Consider the following 19,518-nt stretch of genomic DNA (forward strand, 5'->3'; position numbering starts at 1 on the left):
ATCTTGTGAAAATGTTTGGAACTCGAAATCCAGTTGAAAGTTTTTTGGATTAATTTGAAGTCTTTTGGATGATTTGGTAGATGATTTTTCAGTGCCATTCGTCAAGATCCTTTTTTTTTTTATGATGCCATTGAAAGATTATTTTGGAATTTATATTGATGGTTCTCAGAATTAATTGATGTAAGTTGTGAGAACTTTACGTAGGTAGATATGAAGCCAGAAAGACTCGGAGATCAGAATTATGCAGTTGGAAATTTAAATTCATTATTTGTTGGGAATCTATTTGAGGATTTTGAGTTAAAAAAAATATTAGATCAGCATTCTATGTTTGCAAGTGGTGCAAGTGTTCGGAACCTCCTCTAATTCTATCGATTCTCTTCCTGCTAAATGATGACACTGAGGTCTGGCTTCTGGTATTCCTTGTTTTGGCTGAAGCATCAAGGATTAGGGGTGATACCATTTAGAAGCTGAGCATAAAAGAAAAGGTTCTCGCCAATCTGGAATCTGGATGGGTCAATTTACATGGCCTTACTTTTGGAAGCATAAAGGTTATTATTTGATTGCTCAACTTTCACCTAGTTTGCAAAGGAGCAGTCTTACTATGATGCCAAGGTTCACCCTCTATTTGCTGGAAGCCAATTTTTGCCTTAAATTAGGGAACTCAAGTGAAGGTGAATATTAATTTGTGGCAGGCTGGTCTGTCTTAGGAGGAGCTCTGTATCAAAATCTGATTTGAACCTAAGTTTTATGCCTTGCTAATTCGACTTTATTTGCTCACATAATTCAACATTTTATTTTTACCCATAATTGCCAGATATATAGTTTGTCTCCTTGTTGCTTAACTTTCCTAAGATAATCTTGGTCTTTATTCATCTGCTTCTTTTTCAGAGTGCCCTTACATTTGAAGGATGTTTGGTTGGAACAGAGTTTTATGGAGACTCATAGTTGTAGGTTTCCTGTTGAGCTGCTGAGCTGAGACTCATAGACTTGTCATAAGATTTGAATAGGTTATCACACAGCAATAGTCCCTCGTGTAATAGATTCTCTATTCCCAACATTGTTCCACTTAATTTAATGGCATGGATACACTTCACGTCACACAATAAAATTTAAGCTCAGGAAAAGAAATCGCATCTCATCTTAATGTGCTCACATACAAATCTGGAGACCTGTTTCAGTTACCAATTAAGCCAAAATGAGACCATAGTTGAATCAAAGTTTCAGCAACAAAATGGTAAAATGAAAGGGTCAGCTGCTAATCCCTGTTTAACAAATCATTAGAACGTAAAATAGATGTCACACCAATTCCGCATGAAATTGAAACAAGTCATGCATTATCATTTTGGTGAGAAACTTGTATATGAGAAGAGAAGCCAAGAAATCCATGGTAGGGGCCATAGAATCACTAGTCCAGCATTCGCATTCTCTGACAGTAGCCACTAACTTGAAAAACTCGATCGATCGACAACGTCAACGTTGTAGGGGAATGCCAAAATTAAGCAATACCAAGTTTCAGCATAGGCTATATATATTACATCTCACATCTATCCCCACCCTTTCTAGTACCAAATAGATAAGAGGAGCTTTACAAGAACCACAAGTTACTAGAAACAAAAAGAGAGCACTTGTGACTCTGAGGTGGCTATTATGCTTTCTCCTACCATACCATGTCTTTCAGGTATATAACTATCGTCGTTCTAAAGCGAAGTTAGTCACCTGGGAGGGGGTTCTGATGCCTGACTATTGTTTAAAGCAGGATTGGAGGAGGACGGGAGAGCTCCATTTTCTTGGGGAGGGGCTACACCCCATTTTGAGTCTGGATCAGATGGCTCTACCACATGAACTGCACCGTCATTCATCCCGAGTGCTATCTGATTGGGTTCGGATGGGTGAGCTGCGATCACCATTGGATGAACTGATCCAGGACTGGAAAGATAAAACGAGAAAACATACTTCATCAGGGTGAATACATAATTCTGAGTCTCCTATAAGGCATCAAAGTGAAATTGACCAGCGATTAAGTGCCTTCCAAATTGCTTAACTCGCTGGTCGTTCATGATAATCTAATGTTCTATAAGAAATAAAAATAAAAATATCATTGGCACGCATTTAGAAATTAGAAGGCTGTTTTTAAAAGTTATGGGTTGCATCTTTCTTAATACAACACATTATCCTCTCAATACATAAGATAAACAGATTCGATAGCAACTGATTTAGTCAGAGAAAATGTTGTAGCTTACACAAATCTAAGCAAAAAAAAAAAAAAGAATCCAACCTACATAAACAAGAATAGGAAGGCAATGAAACATTTATTCAAAGGAAACATATTTCGATATAATTTAAATCACAAATCCTTTTAGCTATCATGATTAGACCCTAATTACATCATCATTTAGTTATGCAAAAGAAGGTTAGACGACTAATATCTTTGCCATCAGTCATAATTAGATATAGGCTACATTTATGCAGGACTTGTAAAAATTTCATACCTAGCAATGGATGGGCTTATGTAGGCAGTGGATGCAATCCGGCAACGAAGCCTCAGGCTATCTGATTCGAAAACTCCAACAGCACCATCAACAAATCCGGCATACACCAATAAACCATCACAGGAATACACAGCAGTTGAAATTGGTGCTGGTAGTGCATCTCTCGGTGACCACTGCATGGGGAAAGCGTGATTAGTGCACTGGTAGAAGGTACATCAGAAAGCACATGGAGTAACTCCTGTCTGACAACTAAGGAGATTGAAGAGATCCATCATTTAGTTCTACATGAAGCAACATGTCAAAGACGAACAATCCTTTGGATCTAGATGTAAGCATCTAAAAAGCCCGACACCCTTCAGTGAGAGAATTCAACAATGCTGTCAATTTCTAAAAGTTTCAGATATTAAAAGTTGTGCACTAAACCTAGAAATAGGGTCCGTCAAATTCAAATTAAGTGCCCTACTAAGGAACATGCTTAGACTTGCAACAGTATTCTCTTATTAAAAATCTTCTCATCCACTCTTTTGACAAGTAAAACTGCAACAATAACCAGAGCACAATAACTAACCGAGCGCAAACAGTCAAGCTTGCTGTCATAGATTCCCAGTTGGCTTTCATGGACGACTAAGAGATGTGTCTGATCATTGTGAAATTGAACTTTGGTATCACCAACTAATGGGGATGCACGAGCAGGAGGTGCTTGGATAAATCGTGACTTTTTCTTCTCCCATCCATCAATGCTCCACATGCAGAGCTGCCATTTCAATTCATCAGTTGATAACCTTTTCAAGAGAATATGTTAAAAGTTAAAAATATATGCCCCTGAAATACGTGTTCAGACATCTATACATCTCATAAAAGAGGCATAATAAAAACTGATGCTGAAAACATAAGTGAAGTCTAAAATAATTCAATGGTCAAAGAATAGTTATTCCTCCACTATTTGGAGAAAGTACATGCCAAAGCACAATCCTAAAGCATCTATATATTATTCATTCTGCAAACCTGAGCATCAGCTCCTGAGGAGACAAGCACATTTAGCGACTGGGAAAATGCAAGGCCAGTAATTTTTTTCTGGTGGCCCTTGAGCTTGGTTTTAACCTGAAATTGCAAGAACATGATTAAGCATAAATAGGCAAACAACAAAGAGAGCAATAAAAATTTAAAATTTCCTCCCATAATCATGAAATGCAAAAATATCCATATCTTATATCGTCACAGTGATCACACTATAATGGATCACTATGATATAAGTGCTTGTAGAGAAGCCAAGTTTTGACTAACTCGGTAATGCACTACAAATGTTTGATTCTGGAGATTTTGGAGTCACAGGTCACAGGTAGGACAGAGGGGATATACAGATACAGTAGGTTTCCAAGAACGAAAACAAGTAACATTATAGGCAAGCTATAGAAACCCAAAAGGGAAGAACCATGAAGAACTAAATCGAGTTGTTCCAATTTCCAAGGCCATTCGGATGTAACATACTTAAAAGAGCATGCATAAAAATATGAGATTGCTCACCTCGTCAACTCGAACATTATATATCTGTATAGTAGTATCTTCCATTCCAATTGCAATGATATTATTGTCTTGAGGATGGAATGCTAGGAAAGTAGCCGCAGGTGGGGGTGGCATGAATGTAGTCATAACCTGTGAAACATTTTTAGTTTGGAAAGATAATATAAAAATGCTTCCTATGCATGTTCACTATTCCAAAGAACAAAACTTGCAACATAGCACTGAAAAATGCCTTGTACCTTAAAAGTCATCATGTTAAATAAAGAGACCTTTCCACCAGATGCAGACATAACATAAGAGTCATTCTTGGACAAAGCAATGCATGCGGTTGCTTCTTCTGGATTGCCGTCACTTGTTTCATTGGTCATAAGAATGCCATTTGATGGTTGCCACAGCTGAGGGGCCACAGATGCAGTTGACTGGAGAATCAACACAAGGAGCAATTAGAAAACAATCCAACGGTGGATGTATTGTTCTGACAAAATAACAATTGCTGACCTTCCCAGATGGATTTCGCTCATTACGTGTCCATTTCCATAGTTTATGAACAGCATTGGAACCAAGTGCCAGTATTGCTAGCCCAGAGTTTGTATATAACAACCGAACTACCTGTATATCAAAAGATTATTTTGTCAAAACCAAGGTTCATAATTTCGTACCGTACCAAAGTTTCGAACTCAGCTCAGTACGGTACGGTATAACTATACCAAGCAGTACGTTTCGATATGTCGTTCGAGATATATATATATATATATATTGTTTTTTATTTTTAACTACGTCGCCTTGATATTTATTTCCTTCTCCCCACATTGAAAAAAAAAAAAAGAGAAAGGCGACCTCGTCGAGTTTCCCCGCGCAAAAAAAAAAAACAAAGAGTAAGGCGATGTCGCCTTTCCCCATGCAAAAAAAAAAAAGAGAGAAAGGTGATGTCGCTCGATTTCTACCCGCGTGGGGAGAAGAAACCGTTTCCTTCTCCCTGTGCGAAAAAAAAAAAGGCAACGTCGTGTCACGAACGGTCGTCGCGCACCCGCAACAACTCCGTTCAACGAACCGTTCGTCGCTCACACCCGCATGTACAGCTGCTTGACAGCATGTTTTCTCATGGTTTTGGGGTCATTTTGCTGTAAATATGTAAGTTCGAACAAGCTGCAGCGTTGCAAAGCGATCGCTCACCGAACCGAGCAAAACAGCCCCAAAACAGCCCAAAACGGCTCCGTTTTCGCGTGCCGCGGGAGGTGAGCGGAATGCTGCCTCCGCTCACCAAAATGTCAGCCATCTCAGCACCCAGGAACCCCCCGGGTGGCACATGGCTGGATGGGGCTTCGGTTATATACCGGGCGTTGAACACTCTTTTGCAAGTTCGCACGTGACCTTTACGGGAACTTGGTTTTGCGCCCGGGACCAAGTGAGCGGCTGTTTGTGGGCTTGCAGCTGTTCGTTCATCCTTGAATGCCTTGTTTTTCTCCCTCTCCCTCTTTTCTCTTGTGCACACAAGGTGTTCGACGATTTGCTTGTAAAGCTTCCCTTTTCGCGAGACTTCGGGACTTGTCCGTTGCTCGTTCTTTCGATCTAACTTTCTTTCTCTTTTACAGGTCCTTCGGGACCTGCGAGAGGTTACAAAGTGGCTGATCCTTGCGGAGCAAGATCGCAAGGGCGAAGCGCGACTTAGGCAACGCAAGCTAAGTTCGCGTCTTTGCCACACGGGTGACTTGCGACTTAGGCAACGCAAGCTAGGTTCGAGTCTTTGGCCGCAAGGGTGCCTCACGCCTTAGGCAATTCCAGCTAAGGTCGTGACATTGTGGTATCAGAGCGGGCAAGCTCTTCGATCGAACAGCGAATGAACTTCGCAACTTCGCCATGGCAAAGCATCGTGGCGAATCAAGCAAGACGGGGCAAGCCGGAACCTTGCCCCAAGCAGCCGCAGGTGGGCTGCATGTGCACACTCGCTCTCATGCTGTTGGAGTCGCTCACGAGGATCGCGGCAGCGAACAGGATGAGCGAGAAGTTGGCAACTCTCCGCGAGCGGAGGAAGCGCAATCTGGTGCGCTAACTGGGAAAAAGAGTCATAAGGAGAGACTCACGACGGCGGAAACCCACCTGGATGTTCTGGAAGCGAGCATGGAGGAACTCTACCATGGCCAACAAAGACTTGTTGGGGTAGAGAGCTCGCAAGAGGAAGCGGAGTCCAGGATCGACAAGGTCGAGGCCCTAGTCGACCGACTGTCTGATGACACCAAGGACTCCGTGTAGCACTTACAAGATGTTGTGGCGGAACTCACCGCAAAGGTGGCCATGCTTACAAGAACGCTAAATGCGGGAGGAGGCAACACCCGCGCTGCACTGCCACAAAATTTAAGGGCACCTGAGCCCCATGGATATGGAGGGGCCAGAGATGCCAAGGAGCTCGAGAACTTTCTGTTCGACATGGAGCAATACTTCCGAGCTACGAGGCCCGATTCTGAAGATACCAAAGTTTCTATAGCAACAATGTATCTGAATGGAGATGCGAAACTTTGGTGGCGAACTCGTTGGGAGGAAATCCAACAAGGTCGGTGTCGAGTCGACACATGGGAAGACTTGAAGCGGGAGTTGAGAACTCAGTTCCTACCGGAGAACACAGAGTTCGTCGCAAGAAGGAAGTTGAGACAACTCCGCCAAAGTACCACCATCCGAGACTATATGAAGCAGTTTTCTGCACTAATGCTGGACATACAGGACATCTCCGAGAAGGACAAATTGTTCAGCTTCCTTGATGGTTTGAAACCATGGGCTCAACAGGAGTTGAATCGAAGGAATGTTACCGATGTAGTCGGGGCAATTGCAGCTGCAGAAAGGCTTACCGATTTTGTTTCCTCTGAAGACCCAGCGAGAAGGAAACAATCTTCAGGCAATCGCCCTCCAAAACATTCTCGAGGGAAGGAGCTCGGGGGCGAACAGAAGAAGAAGAGCTCCCACAAAGGGCCGAACCCGAAAGGCAAGGCCTCAAAACCTGGAGGATGCTTCTTGTGCGGAGGACCGCACATGGTAAGGGAGTGCCCACAAAAACAAGCACTCAATGCATTGACGGCTTCCATCCACCCTCCCCGATCGGACAAGGGCAAAGTTGTCGCCCTTAGCTCAAGCAGTTCTGAATCCAGCAGCGACGATGAGGAGTCGCAAGGACCCCGAATGGGAGCAATGCGTTTGCTGAACGCTATGCGGGGTCAAGTGGGGGAGAACATGAAGACGAAGGCACAAAAAGCAAGAAGTAGCGAGCTGATGTATGTGGACATTAAGCTAAATGGCCAAACGACCCGTGCAATGGTGGATACGGGCGCTACCCACAACTTCATAGCCGATCGCGAAGCACAGCGACTTGGGTTGACCTTGGAGAAGAGCCCAAGCCGAATGAAAGCGGTGAACTCGGAGGCCAGGCGAATCTCCGGGTTGGAGAAGGGTGTTCCTATCAAAATCGGGACTTGGAGCGGAAACACCAACATGATGGCTGTGCCACCGGACGACTTCCAAGTGATTCTTGGAATGGAGTTTATGCACGCGGCGAAGTTGGTGCCGATGCCGTTCTTGAACTCCCTATGTATGATGGGAGGCGATGACCCCTGCGTGGTTCCCGTCTCTCGGAGAGGAACCAAGGAGCCCCAACATATTTCGACGTTACAATTGAAGAAAGGGGTGCGAAAGGGCAAACTGACATTCGTGGCTGCTATGAAGCTAGAGCCACTCAACGAAGAGGCCATTCAAGAACCTGCTGTGGTGGCGAACGTCCTGAAGGAGTTCAAAGACATTATGCCACCCGAGTTGCCGAAGACTCTTCCACCACGCAGAGGCGTGGATCACAGTATCGAGCTGGAGCCAGGAGTGAAGCCTCCAGCGAGACCACCCTACCGCATGCCCCCGCCAGAGTTGGCAGAACTCAGAAAGCAGTTAGGTGAACTGCTAAGCGGTGGTCTCATCCGCAGCTCAAAAGCACCTTTCGGAGCTCCAGTTCTCTTCCAGAAGAAACAAGATGGGAGCCTCCGATTATGGGTCGACTACCGAGCCCTCAACAAAGTAACAGTGAAGAACAAGTATCCCATCCCGCTCATTGCGGACTTGTTCGATCAATTGGGCAAGGCGAAGTATTTCTCAAAACTCGACCTTCGATCGAGATATTGGCAGGTGCGCATTGCTGAAGGCGACGAAGCAAAGACTACTTGTGTGACCAGATATGGAGCGTTTGAGTTCTTGGTGATGCCTTTTGGCTTAACCAATGCTCCGGCCACATTCTGTACTCTCATGAACCAGCTATTCAAGGAGTATTTGGATAAGTTCGTGATCGTCTACTTGGACGATATCGTCGTCTACAGCCAAACGCTCGAGGAGCATGTCAAGCACCTTCGGACGATTTTCAAGATTCTCAGGGAGAACACATTGTTCGTAAAAAGGGAGAAATGCTACTTTGTCAAACTGAGATCCTATTCTTGGGGCATCGAATCGGTGATGGCTCCATTCGGATGGACAAGTCGAAGGTGCAAGCAGTTGCGGAATGGCGAACTCCAAAGAAGGTGCCAGAGTTGAGATCCTTCCTTGGTTTCGTCAACTACTATCGACGCTTCATTGCCGGGTATTCGAAGCGGGCAACCCCACTGACGGAGTTGCTGAAGAAGGAGCAGCCTTGGAAGTGGTCGGACAAATGTGAGATAGCATTCCAAGACCTAAAAGCTGCTGTCCTAGAAGAACCAGTGCTCAAATTGCCAAACTATGGAGAGCCCTTTGAAGTCCACACAGATGCTTCGGACTTCGCTATTGGGGGAGTACTCATGCAGGAAGGTCATCCGGTGGCCTACGAGAGCCGCAAACTCAACGAGACCGAGAGGCGGTATCCAATGCATGAGAAGGAGATGACAGCAGTGATTCACTGTCTACGAGTTTGACGACACTACCTTCTCGGGCCGCGATTTGTGCTGAGGACAGACAACATCGCCCTGAGTTATTTCCAAACTCAGAAGAAGCTCTCCCCAAAGCAAGCACGGTGGCAGGACTTCCTGGCTGAATTTGATATGGCAATGGAATACAAGCCCGGGAAGGCGAATGTCGTGGCCGATGCGCAGAGTCGGAAAGTGGAATGCGTGAATGCGTGAATGCTGCACAACTGGAGGGCAGGCCAAGCAAGTCAGTTACACTCCAACTTCCTTTCCCGAATCAGAGATGGACTGTATAGTGATCCCCAGGCAGTTATCCTGCAGCTCATCAAAGAAGGCAAGGCACGACGATTTTGGGTCCAGGAGGGACTTGTTTACACAAAAGGGAATAGGGTTTATGTTCCCCGAGTGGACAATTTAAGGCGTGAACTCTTAAAAGAGTGTCACGATTCCCTATGGGCTGGACACCCCGGCATTCACAGAACGTTGGCTCTCGTGGAGAGGACCTTCTACTGGCCAAAGATGGGGATTGATGTGGAGGAGTATGTTCGAACATGCCTTACTTGCCAACAAGACAAGGCGGAGCAACGGAAGCCGGTGGGACTTTTGGAGCCGTTGCCTGTACCAGAAAGGCCATGGGAGAGCATTTCCTTAGACTTCATATCAAGCTTGCCACCTGTAGGGGGACTTGGATCGATACTCGTGGTGGTCGATCGGTTTTCAAAGTATGCAACTTTCATTACTGCTCCCCTACATTGTTCAGCTGAAGAGGCGGCCAGACTAATGATAAAGGGTGTAGTGAAGTATTGGGGAGTCCCACACAATATCATTAGTGATCGTGATGCTCGGTTCCTGGGACGATTCTGGACCGAGCTATTCAAATTGTTGGGGTCAAAGTTATACTTCTCTACAAGCCTCCACCCCCAGACGGATGGCCAGACTGAAAGAATAAATTCGCTCTTGGAGCAGTATCTCCGGCACTACGTGAGTGCCAATCAACGAGATTGGGTGAAGCTGTTGGACATCGCCCAATTCTCCTACAACTTGCAGCGGAGCTCTGCATCCAACAAGAGCCCCTTCGAAATTATCACAGGACAACAACCGTCGACTCCGCACACTATGGCAATTGGATATACTAGGAGTAGTCCATCAGCCTATCATTTCGCAAAGGAGTGGCATCGAAATGCCGATATTGCGCGAGCTTACTTGGAGAAGGCGGCAAAACAGATGAAGTGGGCAGACTTGGGAAGGCGACCACAAGAGTTCAAAGTTGGCGATTTGGTGTTGGTAAAGCTCCAACCAGCATCACTCCAATTCTTCAGGAACAGAGTTCACAAAGGATTGGTGCGTAAGTATGAAGGGTCCTTCCCAATTATCAGCAGAGTAGGTAATGTTTCTTACAAGTTGCAGCTGCCGGCGTGGTTCAAAATTCATAACGTTCTTCACGCCAGCAACCTGAAGGCCTACCATTCGGATCCGCAAGATGCTTCTCGAAGTGTTCCAACTCGGCTTCCTCCCATCACAGCCTCCTACGAGAAGCGAGTGGAAACCATTCTGGCGGATCGTAAGATAAAGCTACCCAGCGGAGCGGAACAGACAGAGTACTTGGTGAAGTGGCGAAAGCTTCCCCGAACTGAAGCCAGTTGGGAGCCTGAAGACGCCCTGCGACATGAAGAAGAAGTCATCAACAACTACCAAGCGTCGACGAGGGCGTCGACAGTTTAAGTGGGGGAGAATGTCACGAACGGTCGTCGCGCACCCGCAACAACTCCGTTCAACGAACCGTTCGTCGCTCACACCCGCATGTACAGCTGCTTGACAGCATGTTTTCTCATGGTTTTGGGGTCATTTTGCTGTAAATATGTAAGTTCGAACAAGCTGCAGCGTTGCAAAGCGATCGCTCACCGAACCGAGCAAAACAGCCCCAAAACAGCCCAAAACGGCTCCGTTTTCGCGTGCCGCGGGAGGTGAGCGGAGTGCTGCCTCCGCTCACCAAAATGTCAGCCATCTCAGCACCCAGGAACCCCCCGGGTGGCACATGGCTGGATGGGGCTTCGGTTATATACCGGGCGTTGAACACTCTTTTGCAAGTTCGCACGTGACCTTTACGGGAACTTGGTTTTGCGCCCGGGACCAGGTGAGCGGCTGTTTGTGGGCTTGCAGCTGTTCGTTCATCCTTGAATGCCTTGTTTTTCTCCCTCTCCCTCTTTTCTCTTGTGCACACAAGGTGTTCGACGATTTGCTTGTAAAGCTTCCCTTTTCGCGAGACTTCGGGACTTGTCCGTTGCTCGTTCTTTCGATCTAGCTTTCTTTCTCTTTTACAGGTCCTTCGGGACCTGCGAGAGGTTACAAAGTGGCTGATCCTTGCGGAGCAAGATCGCAAGGGCGAAGCGCGACTTAGGCAACGCAAGCTAAGTTCGCGTCTTTGCCACACGGGTGACTCGCGACTTAGGCAACGCAAGCTAGGTTCGAGTCTTTGGCCGCAAGGGTGCCTCACGCCTTAGGCAATTCCAGCTAAGGTCGTGACAGTCGCTCGGTTTCTGCCCGCGTGGGGAGAAGAAACCGAGGATTCCTTCTCGCCTCTCCCCTCGCGGATAAGGAGAAGTCGCGAGGCTTCATCACGTCAGACAAGGAGGCGACATCATATGCGACGTCCAACGAGGGAGGGCGACAACTGATCGGGATCGTCGAGGGAGAGCAACATCGGATCTTCAGGTTTCCTCTTTTCTTCTCCCTCTTCTCTTTCGTCTCTCTTTGCTAATACAACGGTTGATTTAGGGTGATAACAGAGCGGAAACAGTCTCAATCGACGCTACTACCCGATAGCGAGCGGTCCGCATACCGGTTTATTGATGGACCGGTACGTACTGCCCGGTACGGACAATATTATTCGAAATTAAAATCCTTGATCAAAACATCAACATTGTTATATAACAAGGCTACCAAAATGTACAGGAAAACAAACATAGTTTCCACTAGTAAACATCATTATATCAAGTGAATTTGTTTAACATGTAGCCCATCCATGGATAGACATGTTTCTCATATGTAAAAAACAACATTCATGTATATTGGTCGCCATGCAAGTGTAATTCCTAGAAATTGGTCTCCATTTATGGTTCATAAACATACCTTTGTTGAGTTTGTCACTGTATCTGGCAACCGCAATGTTCTCAGATGAGCAGAATCAACTATGTCAGCTAACTTCCAGCTTTTCATCTTTTCAGCATCTTCTGAAATTTTCGGCTTAATGTCTACAATCCTATTATTATCCATAGCAGCCTGCAATTTTTGTTTTAGTTATATCTTAGCACTTGAAAATTTGCTATTGTGACACTTGTAATGTGTTATGAACTTACTAAGTTACTCATTGACACTGCAGGTAGGGCTCGATCAGCTCGTTCAGGGGTAGCTGCTATAGGACTAGAAACATTTGAAACAGTTCCCAGTGCATTGACAATGGGTGGCTGTATGAAGCAGAGAATGAAATCGTAAGAAGATTGAGCATGAATTATCAAATTTTTGAAAGAAAAAGTCTCACAAACATCTTGAATTAACTAAGTCTACGTAATACTCTATCTAGGATTTATAACATAAAGCATTATATCTCATTAATAAAGTTGGACATTTACAAAATTAAAATATTGGCCAACAACCTTTTTAAAATTTAGACAACCTATAATCACAAAATATGTAAATATTTTGTTGCAGGTTCAACTCGAATCAGCCTGAAAGCGTAGAAGACCTCTCGAACAGCAAGCTCAGAATCTAAAAACAAATAAAAAAACATTTCTGGTTGTTTCTCATTGAGGAACAGAATAGCAACAAAAAGATTACAATAAGTTCCGAAAGATGTTACATAAATGTTGATAAGAACCAAATTAAGAATGTCACTGTTAAAAAAAGATGCAAGTCTGCAGAAGGAAATAAAAATATAAATATCTGAAAACAGAGCACTCTGTGTAACAAGCCTGCAGCAAAATTTATACCGAATATTTGTGTATGCAGTAGATTATTAGCCATATCAGGTAAGAGGATGAAAGAAGAAATGGGAGGAAGAGAACAAAGGAAGAGACAGATATCCCGAACTCGCATACTATCTGATTTTCTAAGAGGCCAATGGATGCCTCTTTTGTAAATACATAATTAACCTAATAATGCCTCTTTTGTAAAAAAACTAGATCTCTTAGAACTTAAACACTAAAAGAAGACTTGGGATTCAGTTTCTGTAGCATTATCCGAAGTTAAAAAGTCTGTTCAGGACACGATCATGAACCGTTTTAGTAGACAGAGACATGTTCTAACCCAAGCTCAAGCCACCAGAACAACTCCAATGAAACTAATACAAAACTGCACTAATGTAAAAAAAAAAAATTAAGACTAAAATCTGAATCCCAACGTTGAATTTTATTAAGCCTTTCCTCCACGATGTTGACCATTTTGCAAATCAAAGACTCAGATACCAATGTGGCATCAAACAGTTCACTACCTTCTGGACATTGATCACCAATCTTGAGATTCTGCATTGACTATAGATCAGAGGCCTGTGGATGGCAATTTCACAACAAATGTGGTAATTAGGAATGACCCATTTGTGACTTAATAGGCCTACATGTATTATGTAAATGTCCAACATATACACACCTAGTCTGGTGCATTAACTGACTACAAAATGTTTTTTTATAGAGTTTGGAGATATTCCTTAAGAACTCTTATCAGAGGTAATATTCTCTCCGAAAAATCAGTTGGCATAAAGGATTACCTTTATATTGGCATTAATCTGTTGAGGAGCACCTCGAGAATTTTCAAATGCCCTGCTCTCAAGCATCCTCACCAACCGTTGCCCATCAGCATTAGCTAAGATTTTAATACCATTGTCACTAGTTGTAACTGCAAGCAATGAGCCTTCACGGTTGAATCTCAAGCGAGGACTTGCCTGAAGAAGCGAAGCAAGAAGCTCGATTAAGCTAAAAGTTTCATATGCAGTATAGTCAAAGCAAAATTTGAAAAGACAGTTACTAACAGGCAATCCACCGTCTGCATCAGTTGTAGTCAGAACACTGGTGTTGTCCATTTCCCAAAATTTAATCATGAATTCATCTCCTGCAGCCAAGAAACGGTTCCTTGTTGTGTCAAATTGGACAACTCCTAATGAACGCTTCCTAAAGCCAGCGTATGTCCTTTTAATAGCTCCCTCAGTCTCATTCCACTCAACCAAGTGTGAGTCACCATCTTTACTGGTTCCACAAGAAAAAAGCCTACAAGCAGATTAAAGGACAAAATATGAATATTAGAAAGTGACATGTGATCTTATAGAGGTTGCACATATTATAACAATCCTGAAATTGAATCAATAACATCTAGAAGACTGACAAACATATCCACATGAACACACAAGGGGAAGAAAAAAACCTACTAGTAACACGAAGAAAGATGGCTATCACACAAATGTTTCAAACTTCCAAGCATCTATGACATAGACATAAATGCATGCCCATGGACACACAAAAAAAAGAAGAAGGCAAAAAATATTGGTAACATGAACGAAGGCCATCACATGCAAGCTGAACCTTGTTACACAGCATAGAAATGTTTCAGATAATGCCAACATTAGTTCACTTAACAAAATTTACCTTGTTCCATCTGCACTGTATGCCATTGTTGTGCACCAATGCCCAGGAGCATCATAGTCAACCCTGGATCCCAGACAATCATATAGCCATGCTTTGATTTTCCCATCAATGGCAGTAGAGAAGATAAACTGCATAATGAACATTTATATAAATGATTCTTGAAAGAGTTGCTTGTGATTGACTCTTCCAATACCATACAATAAAACAATACGGAAAAAAACCCCAAACCAACATGTCAAGTGATCTAACATAAGTGTTGATGTAACAAAACTAATCTTTAACGGTTGAGATACCTGTATAGACTCTTTAGAGTGTGGGCATACAGAGTATACAGGAGTTTCATGGCCCTCAAATGTGTATTGCATCTGTCCTGTTGTGGCATCCCATACCTGCCATTCACGTCACAAAAATTGAGAATGTGCATCAGTTTTCACGATGCTTTAATAAGTCAGCATATTGTTTGATGCTCACTTTGATTGCCTTGTCATCGCCACATGTGATTATCGACAAACTCTTGGTGGGATGGGAAAAGGCAATGTCATTGACACCACCTACATGTGCATCAATCTATAACAACAAGAAGTTAGACACTAGTACACCGATGCTAATAAATGAACAACTATTGACTTACCTCCATCTGCTGCCTCAATTCTCCATTCAAACTAAAAGCATATGTCTGGACAATATGCTTTGAAAAAGCAACTCCTACAAAAGGTTGTAGAATTTACATTTGTTAAGAATAAAAAACATGCAGCGAAACCCAAATTTGGTGATGCAGCATGACGAATGGAAACAAGATCTTAGCTATGATTTAGTACCAAGAATAGATCCATCAGGACTCCATAAGCATCGATTTACAGATATTGATGCATCTTTCATTAGTGTAGCCTGCAAATTAAACAAACAGGGATTACTTGTAACATTGAACCACAATTCCAAATCATAGTTTTACATTGTTGTAATAAAAAAAGGAAGACAATTTTTTAGCTTGCGGAAGCACCTGCAAGGTCAAACTACAAGTCCCAATTTCCCGAACCTTGAATGTTCTGTGTGCTATCCTCTCGCGAGATGCAACTTCCCATATGCCAATGTCACCAACATTTGTCCCAACTAGGAAGGAAAATTCAAGATAAATATAAGTCAACATTACATACAAAAAAATCAATACTTGTTATACGAAATAAAATGATTCTAGCACCTACCAAGAATAATTGTTTGATGCATAGGGTGGAAATCCAAGCTCATGACGTTCGAACCCTGACTAAGAGTACGTACAACAGTTTTTGGGATATCATCTTGGGAGTATATGTTGGGTGGATGACTTGAACCGGAGAATACCTATTAAAATCATTTGGTGACTATGGCATAAGAAATCAAATTGATTCAGAAATCAGTACAACCAAGATATAGCTAATAGAGAATCATGAAAGCATTTTTTTCTCGCCTCTTTCATACCTCCTCTGATTGACCCATACGCATTCTCTTTATCAGGTGTTCAGAGTCTGCTGTTTGATAATCCATACCAGGCGCACTTGTAGGAGTCCTTGGGTGCTTCAGAAAAGCAGCTTCAGTAGTACAACAAGGTAGTGAATTAATAACATGTAAATCATGGCCACTAACTGGTATATACATTTGGAGGGAGGTAAAACCTGTACTTGGAGGTTGCACAAGACCAGGAGGGGCTTGTGCCACAGCAGCATGTGGTAATGGTGGGTTAGCATTTGTCATCCACCCCGCGATGGCACCTGCTGGCGGGGAGACAACCGGTTGGAATGGCTGCATTCAGAACAAGTCAATATTAGTTCATGAAAAGAACAACAAAAAGAGACCGACAAAGGTGCTGAATATTCCACTTACACTATGAGCACCCATTGGTGGAAATGCTCCAGGTTTAGGAATTGCCGCAACAAGTGGGCCATTGGTAGGTGGTGGTGCACGAGCTCCATTGGTAGGAGCAGCACAAGAGTGATCGGTGAAAAGTGTTTTAATATCAGGGTTTGGGCGTGGATTCTTGCAAAGTTGATGCTGCCAGTTAAGACTGAACAAGAAAAAAGACGGTTGGTTTGAATTAAGACCTTGACCACAACAACAGTTGCAAGATGAAAAAAAGAGATTTGATGAGAATCATGCACAGAGTTCCTATCATGTTTCCAGATGAATGATGAACATCTCTACTTTAACAGCTCAGAAACGGTAACAATAATATAAGAAAAATTGCATACCTTTGGTTGATTAGTGTCCGCAACCGAGAAGCTTTAAATGGTGGAAATGTCAATTTATCACGAAACAAAGGATTAGCTTCGATAAGCTTCTTAAGCTCCATGAGCATTATATTTCTGGCTGATTTAGTATCCCCATACTTAGAGAGCTGCTCATTTTGTCTGCATTTTTTTTCATGTAACATAAATTAGAATGCCCAGTTATAAAAACCATCACCATTAAATTCCACACTAGCTTACCTAAAATTCTCCAGGGTAAGCAACTGGGTGATCTCCTTGAACAGTTCCTCATTGAAAGAGGCAAAAACTTTGAGATCCTTGACGAGTATCTCAACAGCCTTTGCCCTATCATGCCTGAATACAGACACAAAAAACAATTAAAAAAGTGAGAAATAAGCTTTAAATGAAAAACCAAAATCCCACCTATCAAGTGCTTCAAGGTACTTCTGCTTCCTAATCTCAAAGAAGATTTTCATCGAATAGCGATTATCTTCAACCTTGGTGAAACCACCAAGATATCGTTCCACTTCATCCCATTCCCCTCCTTGAACCAGATCTTCAAAATGTTTCATATTGAAGTAAAAGCCTGACTCTTGCTCCAACCTATTATTCACCCAGCTGGTTAATTAAACGGCACAAAAAATATATATATAGCCTAAATGACGCAGCTCAACAAAAGATAAGACGACTTACTTATGAACGGCTTCCTTGAACTTTTCCTCATCCAGGAACTGCAGTATCAGGAAAACCAACTCCCTGCTCAAGGAAGACATAGTTCCCGGAACCCCTAATCGCTCCAGCGCAAAGATCTAAAATCCAAACAAGTTAGACTGGTCTCTGATCAGATAAACACCCTTTTATCTGGCAAGAAATCTTTTCCACCTAAAGCCTTCAGAAAAATGTTTCTTCTTCTCCTACCACCACTGCAGATCTAATTCGGCCACAAGTCTTCCGCTGAAACAACACGAATAAATTCCTCAAAATGCGTACAAATCAAAACTTTCTCCGGTTACTACGTCGGTATCACTGGGATGAACAGATCTGAGATGCTCAACCACCAAAATCAACCACAGACATATCTAAATCTAAAAGCACAACAAAACCAGGCTCGCCATAAAAACCATCACAGAAGAGTAATCCACTTATAATCCAACCTAACTTGGAAAATCCACCATGAACACAGCAGAACAGGAGGATACCCTTATAGGACCGCCATCAAGGCCGAGAAAGAACGTCGCTCGAGCGATCCAGCGCTGATCCGAACCGAGACGAGCTCCCTTTGCTAATCCCCACCAATCAACCCTCGATCTGGAGTTCGATTACTCGGGAACTCAGTCAAAATAGAAATTTCCAAAAATAAAACGCAGTCCAGATCGACGCCTCGTCTCGATCTTTAGGGTTTGGAGGCTCACCTCCCCACCCTGCTTCCGGTCCTCCTATATTTCTCCCGTCTCGTCTCCCCTCTCAAGCCGCCGTGTCTTCTCTTCTCTTCTCCTCTCTCGCTATCTCTTTCTCGCCTTTTATAAGCCGTAGTCTTCGATCCGCTCACCTCCGCTTTTATACTGGCCAAAGCCTGGCGATTAGGTCGCTCCCAGAATGGCAATCGATCCCTCAACTTCGATTCAAATTACCTCCATGCCACCCAAACGTCACGTCATCTGACCTATCGTACGGTTATCATAAGGATATTATCGTCAAATGCGACCTTCAGGGACATAGTTGTTATTTTATCCGAGGGTTAAAGGGCATCAGGGATGATTCCGTCATTTTGACCACTCTCCGCGTTGTCATGCCACGTCATCCCTTCTCGGACTTATTAATCCGCCCTTTTAGTCAAATTTCTCCCGAAGTTTGTGTACTAATTTTGGCACGCGATACTCTCACTCCCATATTTTTCCATTGAGCTCAGCCTTATTTCTCCCCTTTAATTAGGCGATAGGGAGTTGTTGTAATAAAGGTGGGTGCGCGTAGCACGTCGCTTTCCGTTACAGGATATAAGCCGACACACTTATCCGACTGATAAGCTCGTCGGCGTATCTGACAAGTGCTGTCCTCTTCCAATTTGGAGCAGGCGCTGGGAATGAAGGCGAACGCCAGATCAGCCCCGAAACGGACAACTGCCAGTCTCCGCTAGTAGTGTCCACACACGCGTCCGTCTTCTCTGTTTCTTTTTGGCCAGGCTTCACGTGATGCTGCATCTCGCACCAGCGAAAGAGCGGGGGAGCCAAGGGATTCCCTCGGCTCCTTTGCTTCCCAAAACAGGCACACTTCTCCGGCGTCACACGGCTCTCCAACCCGCCCCGCAACTCGAGCACTCCGCGGGACCGACAGCGCGTGCGAGGAGACGTAAGGAACCGCTTTGCGGGCCCCATCGACGCCTGCTGTCCCTTACGAAAAAAAGCAGGTGTGTCAAATCGACGGCAATTAAATTATTCCTCGATGGACATAAAAGGTGGACCGGGATTTATCACGCACGGAGACCGGAATCCATCGAGGCCGTCCGTACTGCGGGCCCGCCCAGTCACATGCCTCGGGACCGGCGGTGCACACACCTAACCGTGTCCCTCGTGCCGGCGCACCATTATTTTGCGGTGGGGCCCCCCGATTAGCGGCCACCATGTGCGTCGGTACGACCAGCGGACGTCTCAGGGACCAATACTTTATCCAGATATTTATTTCTTACCCGCTCCGGTACCTGCCATGTGACTGGAGCTGCCGGCCGTGGTGCGAAAGGTGCAATTAATTGTGACTCGTAAAA

At 44.1% G+C, this 19,518-nt stretch overlaps 1 protein-coding gene across 7 annotated transcripts; it reads right to left on the reverse strand.

Moving 5' to 3' along the window:
* Positions 1-1,312: 1,312 nt before the first annotated feature.
* On the reverse strand, positions 1,313-18,267 carry LOC103981203 (protein TOPLESS-RELATED PROTEIN 2). Of its 7 annotated transcripts, none has more exons than XM_065145775.1 (27): positions 18,173-18,267; positions 17,960-18,068; positions 17,454-17,714; positions 17,184-17,363; positions 17,001-17,114; positions 16,764-16,922; positions 16,399-16,579; positions 16,191-16,317; positions 15,997-16,106; positions 15,744-15,879; positions 15,542-15,651; positions 15,360-15,429; positions 15,173-15,246; positions 15,013-15,108; positions 14,835-14,930; positions 14,542-14,669; positions 13,932-14,166; positions 13,671-13,844; positions 12,268-12,375; positions 12,041-12,190; positions 4,509-4,619; positions 4,250-4,429; positions 4,014-4,142; positions 3,495-3,590; positions 3,058-3,243; positions 2,490-2,662; positions 1,313-1,926 (listed from the first exon to the last, which is right to left on the reverse strand). In XM_065145775.1, the coding sequence occupies exons 3-27, from the start codon at positions 17,531-17,533 to the stop codon at positions 1,713-1,715; spliced, it is 3,417 nt and encodes a 1,138-aa protein (XP_065001847.1). In that variant the 5' UTR covers positions 17,534-17,714; positions 17,960-18,068; positions 18,173-18,267; the 3' UTR covers positions 1,313-1,712. The 7 variants fall into 7 exon arrangements, with proteins under 7 accessions (XP_065001847.1, XP_009396115.2, XP_009396112.2 ...); XM_009397840.3 differs by having other exon boundaries at positions 17,454-17,569; positions 17,643-17,714; positions 17,960-18,261; XM_009397837.3 differs by having other exon boundaries at positions 17,960-18,261.
* Positions 18,268-19,518: the final 1,251 nt, after the last annotated feature.

This window comes from Musa acuminata, chromosome BXJ3-4 (assembly GCF_036884655.1).
Source record: "Musa acuminata AAA Group cultivar baxijiao chromosome BXJ3-4, Cavendish_Baxijiao_AAA, whole genome shotgun sequence".
NCBI classification, from domain to species: Eukaryota; Viridiplantae; Streptophyta; class Magnoliopsida; order Zingiberales; family Musaceae; genus Musa; species Musa acuminata.